General features: G+C 42.1%; 1 protein-coding gene across 1 annotated transcript; it reads right to left on the reverse strand.

The window, feature by feature from the left end:
- Nucleotides 1-926: 926 nt before the first annotated feature.
- On the reverse strand, nucleotides 927-10,701 carry YIPF4 (Yip1 domain family member 4). The gene is made up of 6 exons (XM_063124261.1): nucleotides 10,463-10,701; nucleotides 6,946-7,108; nucleotides 5,503-5,674; nucleotides 4,780-4,857; nucleotides 3,337-3,450; nucleotides 927-1,866 (listed from the first exon to the last, which is right to left on the reverse strand). The coding sequence occupies exons 1-6, from the start codon at nucleotides 10,566-10,568 to the stop codon at nucleotides 1,729-1,731; spliced, it is 771 nt and encodes a 256-aa protein (XP_062980331.1). The 5' UTR covers nucleotides 10,569-10,701; the 3' UTR covers nucleotides 927-1,728.
- Nucleotides 10,702-17,365: the final 6,664 nt, after the last annotated feature.

Genomic DNA, 17,365 nt, shown 5'->3' on the forward strand with positions numbered 1-17,365 from the left:
ATTCCCCAGACAACATGGCTGGCTAGGAATGCTGGGACTTTTAGGGCTTTCTGTCTAAACATGTATAGCATTGTGTCCTTAAAGAATTAATATAACCTAAGAATTCAGCAGTTAGTTCCCCAGTACTAATTTAGACGTAGTTTAAATTCAGTGAATAAAAATGATATCAATATATAGGCACAAGCACTCCATAATTGTTTGTTTCAATTCAAATAGAACAAATTTTAAGTAACATCTCTAGAACAGAGTAGAAATAAGTTTTAGACCAACTGCCTAATAATGTCACCCCACCCCCACAATCTAGTTTGGTAATATACTATCAGTTTTGCCAAGTATAGAGTTCTTTTCTTTTTTACTGTTCCAATTGTTAAGAGTTCTGATCAAGCTCATAATCCAAACAAGACATTACCACAAAACTATGTACGAAGAATATGGATGGGGGATGTGATTTCCAAGGTTAATCCATTCAAAGCAATAAAAGTACTGACTGTATCCTTATTTGGATGGGCAACTGGTTGCAAATTCAATTTATGTCAGTGGTTACGAATCCAGAAAAACGATACACATGCATGAGTCTGCTTATGTGCATAGAATTCCATGTCGACTGGATTCATGTACTTTGGAAATACTAAAGAACACCAAACAAGTATTTACTTTAAGAATGTGATTTCGATACATTTTCTTTGTTGGGAAAAATACATTGCACCAATGTTAAAGAGGCATTTCAATAATATACTCAACTCATAATCCTAGTAATCAAAAATAAAATTTAACTTTGTTGCTAAACAAAGCCTAAATACTATAATTATGAAATCCTTATTAAGAGTGTCATTTACCATCATCCCCCCCCCCCAAAAATAGTATACCACCCCACATTGAATAATATTAGGACAAAGCAGAACAAAGTGTTATAAAAACAAGTACAGTTTTGGAGAAGCATTGTTTATTCCATTGTAAGACATTGTTCAGAATCATATGGTTTATTTAAACTTTTCTCCCCACTTAACACGACTACCATAAAGGTTGCAGGTAAAAAAAACCAAACCCTTTTTGTGGAAATTTCAAAATCAATATTGTAGAAGAATCTTTTCCTATAGCATACATACAGTTGGTTAAAAAAAAAGGACTAATTCAAATAGTTGGATCTTCATGTTATGGAATCTGTAAACCCTCTTAATAATGAAATATGAAAAACTATGGATGATTGACATTAACACACTTCTTAAAGTTAGAATTTATAATAACTCAACAGCCAAATCAACAGTGTGCAAGGCACCACATTAAGTGTCATGTCTTGGTTACTAGTCTGAACAATCAGGATTGATTTATAAATATATCTACAGAACCTGCAGTGTCAAATGCAAGAATTGAGCTTTAGAACTATTATCAATAATCAGAATTCCCCTTCAAATTAACATATCATTCATATTGTCCTAGTGCTTTTGGCACAGGTATCACGCTGTTATTCTGCGACTTCGAGCGAGTCATAAACACACAATGATCTTACCTTTGTTCAATAAAAATGTAACAAGTCTTAAACTGAAAACTCTTTTATAAATCTCTAATTTAACTAAAACTGCTTAAATAATATACACAGATATATTTAGATTACCACTGAAAACTTGACAGCCGGACATGACACAGTCATTTCTCTTTCCAATCAGTCAACATTTCATCAGTCTTCATCATGAGCAAGACATTGTTCCTGTCCAAATCCAACACTGCATGTCACACCCCAGTATATAAGGACAAAAAGTAAATGTACAATAAAAAGATGGGATAAATCAGGAGGGGCTTCTTGGTTTTAAATTCTTCTCCAACTAATAAAGAAGCAGCACTGTACGCAGCCCAAAAAACTCCAAAAAGCTGAGAAAAACAACAAGATGAAGAGTTATCATAGCAAGGAACCCCAAATTCTCCAAAAGAGCAACATTTAAATCTGGAACAAGCAGAACTAGTTGTGACTAAGTACAGTTACTTTACAGTAAACTAAGTCTGTTATAATCAGTGGAGTAAGCAAGTAGGTTTACAAAATCAGAAAGTCAGGCATTCTGACAGGTTTTTTTCTTGCCATTTTTGGTTTCTGAAATGACAGGCCAATTTACAATCATTTGAAAAAGTAATCAATTTATATGGCTGCCTTTGACAACTGTTTTACTCAGTTAAGAAAGCTTCATCAGAAAACTGATTTGAAACCTTTTTACAAAACCAAGCATCACATGAAAGTTGCAGTTGTCATGTGGTCTTCTACTATATTAGCCAAAAATAACTGTGTACTGGAATAGTGCCATACAGTAGATGGAATATTCCACGTTCCTTTAACATTTTTGTCAAAACATTTACAGATGCCAGTTCCTAGATATTTTTAGAGCATTTAGTTTGAAAATATGTACATTTCAAATATATAATACTAATACTGTGAAATATCTTTCAATGCTTTTCCGTTTGGAACAGATAGGAAGCTGCCTTATATTGAGTCAGCTATATTGGTCTGTCTAGCCTAGTATTGTCAACACTGACTGGCAGCAGTGGCCTCCAGGCTTTCAGGCAGGATTCTTTCCTTGCCAGCAGGAGATGCCAAGGATTGAACCGGAGATCTTCCTCATGCAAAGCATGTGCTCTATCACACTAAGCTATGGCCCCTCCAGATGAATTCTAGTAGCAATTTTAGAACTCTCAACAATTTGCACAGCTGAGTTTGACTACTTTAAGCTTTAAAACAAAGTTGTAAACTTGGTGAACAAAAATCAATTATTTTAAAAACAGCCTTCCCCAACCAGGTACCTTCCAGCTGTTTTGAACTTCAGCTCCCATCAGACCTGACTAGCATGGCCACATGGGCAAGAATGCTGGAAGTTACAATTGAAAATATCTGGATATATGTTATGGGTTGGATCCAGACTTACCCTTCTGCTAAGAGCAAAGAGTGATAAGCATCTCCAAAACACCCCTTCTGAATGACCCCAAATCCCTCCAGACTTGCTTTCTCCTCTTGGCTTGCCATCCTTCTAGTGACACTACTGGATTATCTGCTCTGATATCACAATGAACTTGTATCCACAAGGATTCATTCAACCAGCTGAACACTGTAGGCCTTACAATTCTGAGATCTACAGATGCCTGAATTCCGAGATCTACAGACCCTAATATAAAACATCCTAGTATGTTATCTTTTGCTATAAAGGATTTCAAACAATACTTTACAGATAGAGTAGTTTATTGTTCATGGTCTAAATTGTAAGTAACTCCCCCACCCCCAATATACATACACACACTTGCTGCTAATAAAGGTGATGCCTTTATTATTTTTATTGTCAAAGATAATACTGAACTTACTTTTATTAGAGTTGAAACAACTTCAAATGATCCAACCACCAGAAGCACAGGTGCTATTACAATAAGTGGAAGTAAAGAATATCCAATAACTCCAAGAACTTGGCCATATGCAACCTGCAAATTTGAAATTAACAATATTACAGACATTGTTTCCAATAATTCAGTCTTTATCAACAATAAGAAAACATTTGGGATGACTGTTCAGATTATTTTGTTAGATTACTTCTCAAAATCCTCTTCCATCAATTGCTATTTTCTCCCAATGTATTTGCTTTGCCAGTCTAATGTCACCTGTAAGCATCCATGTGAAAGAATCAATTCCCTTCTATATTCTACATATTCTATATTGCTCTATATTGTTAAATGGAGCCAACAGCAGCCAAGAACTATTTTTCAAGGAGTTTGAGACATAATCATAAATTCACATGGCTAGAACCAATTTTAAAGCAATCCGAGTTGGATTTCAAATTTATTTATTTCATTTGGCAAGATGGAATCACACCTTGCCATAAAGAGGTATTTAATTCTACCCTTACCCACTTGGCCAGTCCCCTACCCACTGGCCACTTTTTAAAGCCAGGAAAGGCAAAGGTACAGCACACACGTGGTAGGTCTCACACCTACAAGGATTTTGCACACATCCCCAGGCTGCACAAATTGAAAAGTATGTCGCAACTGTGCAATAGTTATTATGGCATCCAAGTCACCACAGATGCCATCAATTGTAATAGGCATTTGATCACCTGAAAGTGCTCTACTGAGTGACTCTCCATTAGGAAATTTCTTTGCCACCCTCACTACCACAGAGAAGGCTTTCAAATGAGCTCCAGCCCGTGTTTGGTCGAACTTGCTTCGAGTTGGCAACACTGCCTATTTTATTGCTCCAAAGTTTGGCTCTACACAGCAGGAGAGGACACTCAAGAGCAATCATGTCAACCAGCTAGACTATTTTCCTACTCCAAAGCTTAACCAAGGCTTTGACAGAATTACCTGCCAAGGTGACATTTCTCTAAGAGCTATTAGAAACCTATCCAGATCCATCAGTTATCTGGGGTGGATCATCTTAATCTATTTCCCACCCTTCCAGAGGCTCAGAGTCCTAATATGTTGAAACCCCACCAGATATTGATCTGTCCAAAGTTCCTCCAACCCCAGATCACCATCATCTCACCCAACACAGAAAACCAGATCCAAGGTGTGCCCACCCAAATGAACGGAGACAGATACCAATTGGAATAGACCCACGGTTGCCATGAAGCTCTGAGCCACTCTCAACAGAGCAGCCTCCCCAAGAGCAACAAGCCCGGGAGACTCCAGCAGCACCCTTGACACCACCCTGGCTAGCTCAGGAGGAGAGACAATTGGGCAGCAATTGTCTGCACAATTGTCCTAAACACTCACTTTCAGATACAAATACTAAGTTTACTTTCATAAGATTCTTACCTCTCCTCCTAGAACCCTGGCCAACAAGAAGATTGTCAAGGATCCAAATATCCAAATAGTTATGATCCAGGATACCACCTTAAGAAAATTGTAAAGACTGTAGTCAATATTGTATCTTTTCATGAAGACTAATTTTCAATGAATTTCTGTAAATTATTTATTTTTTAAGAAGTCATATATTGCCTTTTTTATATAAGGAGGAAAACGAAAAGAAAAAAGATCAAATACACTTTCATGATTTAAAGAGAAATGTCATTTCTGCAATCTAGCCATGGAATCCTGAGCATGCAACCATGTGCGTGTGTGTGTGTGTGTCTGACTGTGGGCAAAGCTCCATGGGTACATGAGTTCTAGCTTCATAGCCAACAAAGGGAGCATCTGGGAAGTTGACAAGCAGGGCAAGTCATAATATTTCTATGGAATCTCCACTAAATATCAGCCGCTAGGGAGCAACAGCAGCATGTATAACCACTGTAGAATAGCCTCTGATTAAAAACACCATCAGCACAATATAGGAATGAAAATAGATACAGTTGTAGCTAGAGAGGTAAACTAAAAGAAAAATCAAGGACTACTAGGTGAAGAACCAGGGAGGATTGCAAAGATATTTTCCAGAGTATTTTACTTCAGTTTATATATGAAAATGTATGCATTATTTAACTGATCATGATCATGACATAGCTCACCAATTGATTTATTTTTAAGGTAAAGCCATATACCCACCTTGAATTGCCCATATAATGAGATCATTGAGAAGAATAGGACAACTGCCAGAGGGCCCCAGAAGTCAGGATTATCTCTTACTACTTGTCTATTAAATCCAAGAGAAGGCATTGGCATCAAGACACACCGGATTTTGTAGTATATATCCTTTAGATCAATGTCTAATTCCTCCCTAAAGTTAAAAACAACAACAACCAGAACTTTCATAATACGCTCCTAAAAACATTTGAACACCTGAAAACAGAGCACAACTTACTAAGCAGCTTAAACATATTAGAACACTCAGATGTATTTGTATTCCAGTTACAGTGGTTTAGTTCAGACATGATTTAGTACTACATGGACAAGCCTCAATAAGCCTAAGTGAAGCATCGGGCTCATGCCCTCACCTTCCCTTTCAGCATGGCTGGGAGTAGGCTTCTGCTGAGATTCACATTTAAAGAATCCTGAATTAGTGTAATGTTCAAACCAGGAATCCTGGTTTAAAATAAACAGTCAATTTCTAAACAAGCTAACTTCAAACCATGGGCTCAAAAACTGACTTGTGCTGGTTCAAAACCATTGTTAGTTTTCAATCAGGATTCCTGGTCAGAATGTAATACTAAGCCCAGATTTATTGAAATGAAACTTCGCAGATTCTCTCCTTCTGGCCACATAAGAGGAGCAGCAGCAGTACAAGAAGTCCTGCTGCCCGAAGCAGGAGGACACATGCTGCCACCGCCACCCCACGCAAATTCCCCATCATATGCGCTTCTAGCCATTTAAAAAACAAACCTGTTTCCCATCAAATTCATATAACATCTCTAGTGAAAATATGAGTTATATTTCAATCTATAGACATGTTAGCTGAATTTAATATTCCTACATGCTATGACAAGTGATGTATGGGACTGAACTCAGACTTTTACCTATAATGTAAAAAAGACCTCTTGAATGAGACTCAGGAATAATTTAAATGACACTTTGCATCCAAATGTCAATAATTAATTGTTTAAGAATAGAAGTAACCATCCGGCCCCTAGACAGAGTCTGGACGGTGGGTGGGGAACATAGGACAATTTGGATTCCTGGCTCCAAGGTTGGAGTCAGGACACTGACTGCACCTCCTCCCCCTTGCAGCCAGTGCGGAGGTAACCACGATACTGACCCTAGAGAAGAGGTAAAAGAGGGCATGCCAGTGGGAAGGGGACTGGAGAAGCCAGGATATGTGTCCCTGGGTCTCCTCAGCTCCTTCCCTCCCACTCCAAAGCTCCCCAGCTAGATGGGCAAAAAATCCTGCCTAGCCAAAATGCAGAATGGGAGAAATGCAGAAGCAAAAATCACCTCCATTGCTCCTTCCACTCTGCATAGGCTTACAGACATCACCATAGGATTGTGTCCTTAGTGATCTTTAATTTACATCTTTGTTCATCAATCAAGAATTTAAGCCTGATGTTTACTTACAAGAGAGGTTTATTATCTTCAGGGTCATCGTCTTCTACTTCCAAAAGCCAACCATATCCTCTCTGCCTCAGGAATGTAGTTGCGGTAGATTCTTTGATAAATTCCCCACTTCCTCCTCCAAGATTGAGTTTCACATCTGGAGAGGCTATTGAACCGCTCAGATCTTGACAGGGAAAATGACACAGTTATGAGAAGCCAGAAAAGAATATAGTTTCCCTACTCTGGAATATATGGCTATGATACATATACTCCTTAAAACACACCAAAACTATAGAGAAGATAATTAGAAGAGGTTCCAGAGGGATAGCCATGTTAGTCTGTTGCAGTGAAGACCAAGAAACTTGTGGCACATTAAACACTGACAAAGTTAGTATGGCATAAGCTTTTGTGGATTACAGTCCACTTCAACAGATGCATGAAATATCCTGAGTTAGAAGTATTCACCACATGGGGAGGTAGAATTGTAAACAGTGAGTGCAGGGGAAATTGAAATACAGTAAGTACAAAAAGCAGTAATTCCCTTATTGCATTGATGAGTTGATTAACACATATGGTGAAATGTCTCTGTTATCACCAAATAAGAATTTTAAGAATGGCCACTTTAAATAATGTTTTTATTAAAGATTTTCATATATTCAACCTATCACAAACATTATAATATAATATAGTATAATATAATATATCTCCCTCCCTCCCCTAAATGAATAATAATAATAAAATAAGAAAACAATGGAGTGAAGCTTATTGCCCTTATTACATTTTTAAAGTCTTGATATTATTATAAATTTACTATACATTTATTCTATATCGGAAATTTCATACCATTTATACAGTCCATATATCCCTAGCTGTGTTCGACATATATATCAACATTTCAGAATCAGTTGTGTGTGAAATGAATTTCCACCAAATAGCACTAAATACTAGTGGCTCATCTTTGCCTTGTAGTACTCGTAACTTATGTGTTATTTTTTCACAAACTACAGTAGACCATATGTTCTTACACCATGCCTCTTTGTCAAGATGATCCAATTTTTTCCACTTTTGTACTATTGTTTGTCTCACAGATGCTATTAAGAAAGGTACTAATTGTTTGGCTACAATAGGTTCATTTTTATTATAATACAAGGATAATAAAAATAATTCTGGGGTAAAATGAATATATTCCTTTGTTATCTGTAATAATTCCTGATGCACCATATGCCAAAACTGTTGAACCCACAGGCATTCCCACCAGAGGTGATAATATGTGCTCTTTCAGTCCCACCTTCTTCTCAGGCACGCTTGGTGGGAACATGGGAGAGGGCCTTCTCGGTGGCTGCTCCGGTGCTCTGGAACTCTCTTCCCGGGGAAGCTAGGCTGGCTCCCTCCTTGATGGGCTTTTGGAAGCAGGCTAAAACTTTTTTGTTCAAGCAGGCCTTTAGAGAATTAATCCAGCCCTCCATCTATGTTAATGTCTTATAATTTTGTTGTGAATTTTTTAATTGTTTATGGTTTTGTTTCCCTCCCTCCCCCCATGTATATTTTAAACTTTGTAAGGCCGCCTTGAGGCCCAGCATTGGGCAAAAGGTGGGATACAAATAAATATAATAATAATAATAATAATAACACCCCCGCCAGCTGTCAGACTTCCCATCTGAGGTGATGTGAGCCATTTGCACTGGGTTCTATACCATCAACTTTTTCAAAGATGTTTCCTTAATGGCTGCTGAGACTTTGTAGGGTTTTTGTACCCCAAAAAGCTGATTCTATTAGCTTTCTGGTATATTAAAGCCAAAGTCAGTCTCCCATACCATTTTCAGTCCCTGTAAAGAGCCTGTTTGTACCTCAACTAAAATACTGTACAGATACGATACAATCCTTTTGAAAGAATTATTTGTAAATAAGGGAATTAACACTGTCCGTACTTTCTACATTTCAATTCCCTCTGACTTCATTGTTTACAATTCTACTGCAACCCCCCACCTTACCATGTGTAGTTGTACATATACACTTTTAACTCAGGATAACATTTTGGGCACCTAATGATATAAGCTGTTGTCCACAAAAGCTTATGCCATAATAAATGTGTTCATTTTTAATGTGTCACAAGACTCTTCATTGTTTTCATTATAACTAGTAATTGTCTCACCTGGGATTAAACAATTTCTCTCTATTTCATATGTTGAAGTGGCATGTGAGAGATGTGTACTAGCATTGAGGAGGACTAAAATATTAATTGCAGCATGAATTTTCACAGGCTACAGATTACTTTTGCAAATACAAGTGGCTTACAAATTCCAACTGGAAGAGACTAGACTAGGCCTGCCATTCCCACCATGTTAAAAGCTTAGCTAGCCATGGCTACATTACACCTCTGAAGCGTTACATAGTCATCCTTTCTGCAGGCCTTATGGGTCACTGACACTGTCAGACCGTGCACTACAACAATTCCATTAAGCCATAAAGCACAAACCGCTCACTCCCCCCAAAAATCATAGCCTGTACTGCTAGTCTTAAAATACTACTTCACTGGAACATATTGCTATATTATTATTCCGATCCTACAAAGCACATTGATGTGGAGAGTGGATGCAGAAACAGCTGTGCAACATCACTTATCTGGGCTACACTGAATTTGGTAAACAACTGTCTAAAGAACACAGTGGTCCTTGAGAATACAAAAGTCAGCCATCTCAGCCTCAGGCATCTATTAAACTGGAGAGAGCGCACAGCCCATTCACACAACCTGTTCCCCACATCCAAATGCCATGCACATACCAGTCATGCCATAAGCACAAGTTTCTAACCTCCTCTACATCAGCCTTCGCCAGTCTAGTGCCCACTAGATCATGGCCAATATGCTGGATAGGGATCATAGAATCATAGAATAGCAGAGTTGGAAGGGGCGTACAAGGCCATCGAGTCCAACCCCCTGCTCAATGCAGGAATCCACCCTGATCATCCCCATCCAGCAAACTGGCCATGATCGCTGGGGATGATGAAAACCCAGCACATCTGGCTTGCTTTACATGTACAACGATTTTTACACATAAGCTATCTGTGCCCACGGCATGCCAATTTTGGCAACCGGTTTGCCACATCTACAAGTGTGTGCGTGTGTGAGAGACTTAGCAGCAGGCAGGCAACGGAAGAAGCCCCGTAATGTTTACATGGCTCAACTCTAAGTCTCACAGGTATATGGCACTTTCTTACTTTCCCCGATGCGTGTAATTCAAACACTTGTCTGTTCTTTTCCCACCAGAAACTAACCGCCCCCCACCCGGCTTCCTTACTGGGACCGGCCCCGATTCCAGCCCGCCTCATCTCCACGCAGGTGCCTTTGCCACGCAGACCAGGCAGGGCCACCAGGCTTAGAGGCGGAGTATTTACACGGAGTCCTGTTTCCGCACCCAGCCAGCAGAAGAAAAGCCCTGCGGGCCGGGCCGGGCCGGGCCTCCCCGTTCCACCCGCCCCTCCGCCCGCGCGACGAACGGGGGAAGGGGCGCGACTTCCCGCGGCCCCTTCCCGGTCTTACCTTCGGCGTCGGCCGAGGAGACGAAGGTGAAGTCCCCGTTGTTGGGCGCGTAGAGCGGCGGCGCTGGCGGCGGGGGAGCGGGCTGCTGGACACCCGGTGGCTGCATCGCCTCGCCCCGCCCACGTAGGGCCTGGAAAGCCCGGCCGGAGAACGAAGCGACGACCGAGCGGGGCCACCGGGCAGCCCGTCAACAGTAACCCGAAGAGGCGGAGGCCACCCCGCCGCCACCTCCTCCGGCTGAGTGACAAGCAGCGCGGTAACAGTGAAACCGCCCTTCCGATTGGGCTTCTGTAAAGCCCTCCTGGATTGGATGGCAGAAAACGTTTCCTGATTGCCGTCGACTTTCCCACCTCCGAGCACAATCTCATTGGTCCGGGTGATTGGTTATAGCCAATGTAGGGTTGAGGAAGGAGGAAATATGTATTCGTTTGCGTCCGCTCTGGTTGTGAAAAGGGATAAGGGGGAAGTTGGTCTCGGCCACTGGAACTGCAGCTTCCCCCGCGTTACGATTTTTTTGGTTTGTTCCCCCATGGAAACACCGCCTAATACTTGCTTGTAGAAACGGCCCCTAAAAGAACCTGATTTCTAGAAGCCTGCGCTGGAATTTCTGGTCTTTTGGGGGTTGGATCCAGATTCAGTCATGACTAACTTAAGTACCATTGATTTCAATGGGTCTCCTCTAAGTAACACTAAATCTGATTCTAACCCTAATTCTTTCGTTAGCGACTTCTAGAGCACCGCCACTGCTGCTTCTTTCCCTGGCTACATACGGTATTTTGTAATACCTTCCTCTGTAGTCAGGCCCAGGTCTACAGCTCCTGTCGTATTGATACGATCCCGTCAGTGCACTTTAATACCAATAAAAACATTAGTGTATATCTAGCCCTTCTTGCAACACTCCTCCTTTACTCTTTATCTGACTCTTGCCTTTACACCACCAGAGGATGCCCTTGCACTATTTTTCCTGCACCCATAATTTTTGCAGCCAACAGTGACAACTAATGACACCCAGTGTTTATTGCTGTGCTGGCGACTGGTCAAAAGAGAAATGGTGTGCAAATAATATAACCATAAGTAGGAGGATACGGTCATCAGTGGCTATATATTTCCTCTGGTATCAGAGCAAGAAGGCCTCTGCTGAGGAACACAAGCAGGAGGATGCTATTTAAAAGAGGCGGTAATTAGACCACTCCTGAAGAAGCCTAATCTGGACCCGGAGGACGTTAACAACTACAGGCCGGTGGCTAATAGTTGCTCCTGCTGGACTCTTCCCCCCCCCCCCAGGGCAAACTGCCATCTTGGCCCTGTGGGGAAGAAGAAGGACCGAGGGGACAGGAGCAGGCAGAAGAAACATCATGGCCTGCTCCTGTTGGACTCTTCCCCTACCCCCACAGGGCAAACTGCCATCTTGGCCCTGTGGGGAAGAAGAAGGACCGAGGGGACAGGAGCAGGCAGAAGTAACATCGGGGCCTGCTCCTGCTGGACTCTTCCCCCCCCCCCCCAAAGGGCAAACTGCCATCTTGGCCCTGTGGGGAAGAAGAAGGACCGAGGGGACAGGAGCAGGCAGAAGAAACATCATGGCCTGCTCCTGTTGGACTCTTCCCCTACCCCCACAGGGCAAACTGCCATCTTGGCCCTGTGGGGAAGAAGAAGGACCGAGGGGACAGGAGCAGGCAGAAGTAACATCGGGGCCTGCTCCTCCTGGACTCTCTTTCTCTCTCTCTCTCTCTCTCTCTCTCTTTCTTTCTCTCTCCTCCCTCCCTCCCTCCTTGACTCCTTTTCCTTGTGTGTCATGTCTTTATTAGATTGTAAGCCTGAGGGCAGGGACTGTCTTTTTTCCTAAGTGTAAGCCGCTCTGAGAGCCTTTTTTGGCTGAGGAGCGGGGTAAAAGTATGATAAATAAATAAAATAAAATAAATAATATCCCTTTCCTGGGCAAGGTGCTTGAGCGGGTGGTTGCAGGGCAACTCCAGGCACTCTTGAATGAAACGGATTATCTAGATCCATTTCAATTGGATTTCAGGCCTGGTTTTGGAATGGAAACTGCCTTGGTCGCCCTGTGGGATGACCTCTGTCAGGAGAGAAACGGAGGAGTGCGACCCTGTTGGTTCTCCTGGACCTCTCAGTGGCCTTTGATACCATCGACCATGGTATCCTTCTGGATAGATTGTCTGAGCTGTACTGCGTTGCAGTGGTTCCGCTCCTACTTGGATGGCTGATTCCAGAAGGTGGTGCTGGGGGATTATTGCTCTGTACCGTGGCTTCTAAGCCATGGGGTTCCACAGGGCTCTATCTTATCCCCTATGCTGTTTAACATATACATGAAGCCGCTGGGGGAGGTTATCCAGAGATGTGGACTGAGGTGTCATCAATATGCGGATGATACCCAGCTCTACTTTTCCTTTTCATCAAACCCAGGTGAAGCAGTGACTGTTCTGAACCAGTGCCTGGGCACGGTAATGGACTGGATGAGGGCTAACAAACTGAGACTCAATCCAGACAAGACGGAGGTACTGTTAGCAGGTGGTTCATCTGTCCGGCGAGGTGATGTTTGCCCTGTCCTGGACGGGGCTGCACTCTCCCTAAAGGATCAGGTCCGTAGTTTGGGGGTGCTCTTGGATCCAGAACAGTCACTTAAGGCACAGGTGAACTCAGTGGCAAAGAGCACCTTTTATCAGCTTAGGTTGATATACCAACTACGCCCTTATCTAGACAGAGATAGCCTAGCTACAGTTATCCATGCTCTGATAACCTCTCGCTTGGATTACTGCAATGCGTTATACGTGGGGCTGCCTTTGAAAATGGTCCGGAAGCTTCAGCTGGTACAAAACAGGGCAGCCCGTTTACTAACAGGGACCGGCCGGCGAGATCACATTACACCAGTCCTTTTCCAGCTTCATTGGCTGCCAGTCCAGGTCCGGGCCCGATTCAAAGTGCTGGTATTGACATTTAAAGCCCTAAACGGTTTGGGGCCAGGTTATTTGAAGGAACGCCTCCTCTCATATGTACCTGCCCAGACCTTAAGATCATCTACAGGGGCCCTTCTCCGTGAGCCCCTGCCAAAGGAAGTGAGGCAGGTGGCTACTAGAAAGAGGTCTTTCTCCACTGTGGCACCCCGGTTGTGGAATGAGCTCCCCAGAGAGGTCCGCCTGGCGCCTACATTGTACTGCTTTCGTCGCTAGCTGAAGACCTCTTTATTCTCTCAGTATTTTAACACTTAATTTTAACTTAAATTTAAATGTTACTGTTCTAACTTTGTATTTTAATCTTATATCAATTTTGTTGCGTGGTTTTATCCTGGTTGTGCTTTTTATATTGTATTTTGTAATTGTGCTTTTAACATGTTGGTTGTTTTATTATGGTTTTAATTTTTGTGAACCGCCCAGAGAGCTTCGGCTATTGGGCGGTATAGAAATGTAATGAATAAATAAATAAATAAAATAAAATGCTATTCTCATGTCCCGCTTGTGGGCTTCTCATCTGGAGCTACATTGGGAAGCATCTTGTTGGTTACTGTGTGAACAGAATGCTGGACTAGACATACCTTTGGTCTGATCCAGCAGGGTCCTTCTGTTTAGCAGGTCACCACCTATTGCCAGAGGCATGACTTTTCTATAGGTATGCCAATCAGCTGTGAGACCAAGCTGAGCACAGTCAGGCCCTGAGGAATACATGAAGGACCTATGAAAGATGAGAGAATTTGTGTGTGTGTGTGTGTGTGTGTGTGTGTTATTATTAAAAAAGTATGGGAGAGCTACAGTATCTTTGCCTAAGTATTCACCCCCCTTTGATTCTTCCACATTTGTCATGTTACAACCTGGAATTAAAATGTTGTTAATTGGCATGTTTCCCATTTCATTTATACAACATACTTAACACTTTGAAGGTGTAAAATACTTTTGTTGTGGCACAAAAGTTAACCAAAACAAACTGGCATTTGTTGGTCAATAGCTTCTCCTTAAGAATATAAGAGCCATGCTGGATCAGACCAAGGCTCTAGCACTCTGTTCGCACAGTGGCCAAACAGCTTTTGACGAGGGACTCAGAAGCAGGACATGGTGCATCAGCACCCTCCCATCCATATCCCCCACTGGTGTACAAAGGTTTACTGCCTCTGAAACTGGAGGTAGCACATAGCCATCAAGACTAGTAGACATTATAGCCTCCTCCAGAAATTTATCCAGCCCCTTTTAAAGCCATCCAAAATTGTGGCTAAAAAATGTACTTTAACATTACCCTTAAATGTTTTTATTGTAAGTGTAGTTGTTTTATGTATACCTTTGTTTGTATGTATTATATGTGATGTCTGTGTTGGGAATGTTTCAAAAAAATTAAAAAATAATTCAAATTGGTGGCCATCACTACATTTTGTGGTAATGAATTGGAATTCATTAGTTTAACTATGCACTGTGCGAGAAAGTACTTTCTTTTATCTGTCCTGAATCTCCTACAATCAGCTTTATGGGATGACCCTGGGTGTAGTATTATGGGATAGGGAGAAAAATGCCTCCCTATCCACAATCTCCCCACCTCCCCTTCGCATCTAAAGATTAAAGATAAAAACCCAGGGAGGGGGAGAGGAACGGGGCGGCCAGAGCGAGCTCAGAGGGAGGAGAGCTGGCTGCCCCCTTCCTCCCCCCCATTTTTTAAAAAAGTATTTATTTGCAGAGTGGATCCTGGAGCTCCCTGTCCGCCCTCTTCCAACACCCCCTTTAATTCCCTCCCCCCACTTAAAAAGGCTCTGCAGAGGCGCGGAGCCTGGCTTCAAGCGAAAAAAGTCAGGTTAAGTACCTGATTTTTTAGTGCGGAGCTTTGGGGCTTTGCCCCTGGATTGCTTCGGAGTGGCGGCTGCGTCATGTAGATCACCTGCTGCCACGCCGAAGCTACCACGGGGTAAAGTGCCCGTGTAGATGAGCCCTGGGATGAGCCAACAACCTTGCAAGAGCTACTTTGGTTTTAATTAGTTCCCCTGAGATGCAACAACCAGAGCTTGCTGCAAAAGACACACAGTTAGAATTAAAGAATTCTGAGCCCAGGAATTGGTTTTGAGTATCAGAAGTGAATGGAGCTCACAGTTCTTCCATTGTTGGGTACCTCAAGATTTCTTCTTTTCAACAGTATCATTTAGGGCTGTGGGGTGGTATTAATTTTGTTGGTGCTATTGTTAAACAACTGGAAATCAGAAATATCTGCTAATCTAATGCAAATCACCCAGAGATCTACCTTCTTCCCATCCCTACTCAAGGTCACCCATATAGTCCTACCTATACATTCAGATCTGCTTTAGTGGTCCTGCTTGTCTGCCACTAGTAATGTTAATTAGATTGGCGTGAATATGAGAAACAAGGTCTACTTGGTGGTGGCCCCAAAGTTGTGGAACTTATACTTAGCTCACAGAAGTGCTTGAAAACTGATTTCTTTCTTGTGTGATTCAGTGTTTTTCCTCTTAGTAACGGCACACCTATCCAGTGTTCCTGATTGTATCTTCTGCCATTCCCCTTTGCGTATTGCTTAGTGAGAGCTCGGCCTGAAAATATTTTAATGAATGAATTCAGCATTCAGCATTTCCCCTGGCCAACCTGCAACTGCTAAGCTAAATTGTCTTGTCTCTCTAGAAGAGTTATTCACTAATCCATCATGTGGCATTTTGGACATTACTGTGAGCTACATTGATAATGAATGGATGTTGTGCAACCCATTTTGCAAACAGGAAATCATGCAAGTTGGTTAAAACGAAGAGGAACTTAAGGAGGAACTTATAATTGCTCCCTGTTGATGTCAATTTTTCCTGACAGCGTTTGGAAGGAGGTAAATTTGCTTTTGTCTGATTCATTTCTAACATGCCAAGCATGCCTTGGCAATGATACTTAGATTAACGTTCTCTGAATAAATGTAACTAGAAATGGGTATTCTTTGAACAACTGCATCTTAAATGTCTTCATGGTTATTTTTAGTTGCATCTGTGAATTGTCTTGAGAAAGGGGCAGGGAGAGAAGAGGCTTCCATATATGCATACGTGACACTTCTTCAAGCAGAGGAGTAAGTCGCTTCCCCACCCCACCCATTGCTGGTGCCCTGTGGCTACTTGAAGGCAAGGCATTTTTTACATATTCACAGTGCCTTTTTTGTTACCATGGCCATAGCTAGACTTAAGGTTTATCCCAGGATCGTCCAGGGGTCAAACCTGTTCATCTAGGTGACACACAGGGGATCCAGTGCTCAGGCAGGGGCGAACCCTGGATGATCCCAGGATAAACCTTAGGTCTAGCTGTGGCCCATGTCTCTCCCAACGCATCTCTCTCTCTCTCTCTCACTCTCTCTCTCTCTCCTGTAAAGTGAGGGTATCGTTACATTAAGGGGAAACTGCGTTGCTTACCCCGGGGCATTTGTGCATTCTGTTTTTTGGTGTAATTGTTATGGGCTTCATTACGCAGACAGAGAGGGGGCAACTACGTGGTTTGAACTGAATACTTCCCCTCCATCCATTTCAATTGTTTGGGGGATGCCAAGGATAGCCCTTCGTGGTTGGCAAATAATTGTGTCACAAACTCTATGGTTTGGGGGCATATGGAAGAAGTGTGTGATGTCTAAGAGAGCACAAACCTGGTGTGCAATTTTTATTTATTTTTGTCCATTAAAAGTCAGTCTTAAGTTAAAATATTGCTCTTTCTGTGACACCTCTCTTCCCTCTCAGAAAGAACAAGGAAGTACTTTAGTTGGTTTCAACACTGGATTCTGATGGATATGTTTTGATTGGTTATACTTTTAATTTGACTATAGAGAAAGATACAGTGTGAAGTTTCCTGAACTTCAACCTAGCTATGATATTTCCTTTTGCATGACTTGACTTGAAAACTTCACATCTGTAAAAGTAAGCAATTTCCATCCAAAAGCTGCAATATG

The sequence above is a fragment of the Elgaria multicarinata genome, chromosome 4 (genome assembly GCF_023053635.1).
Source record: "Elgaria multicarinata webbii isolate HBS135686 ecotype San Diego chromosome 4, rElgMul1.1.pri, whole genome shotgun sequence".
NCBI classification, from domain to species: Eukaryota; Metazoa; Chordata; class Lepidosauria; order Squamata; family Anguidae; genus Elgaria; species Elgaria multicarinata.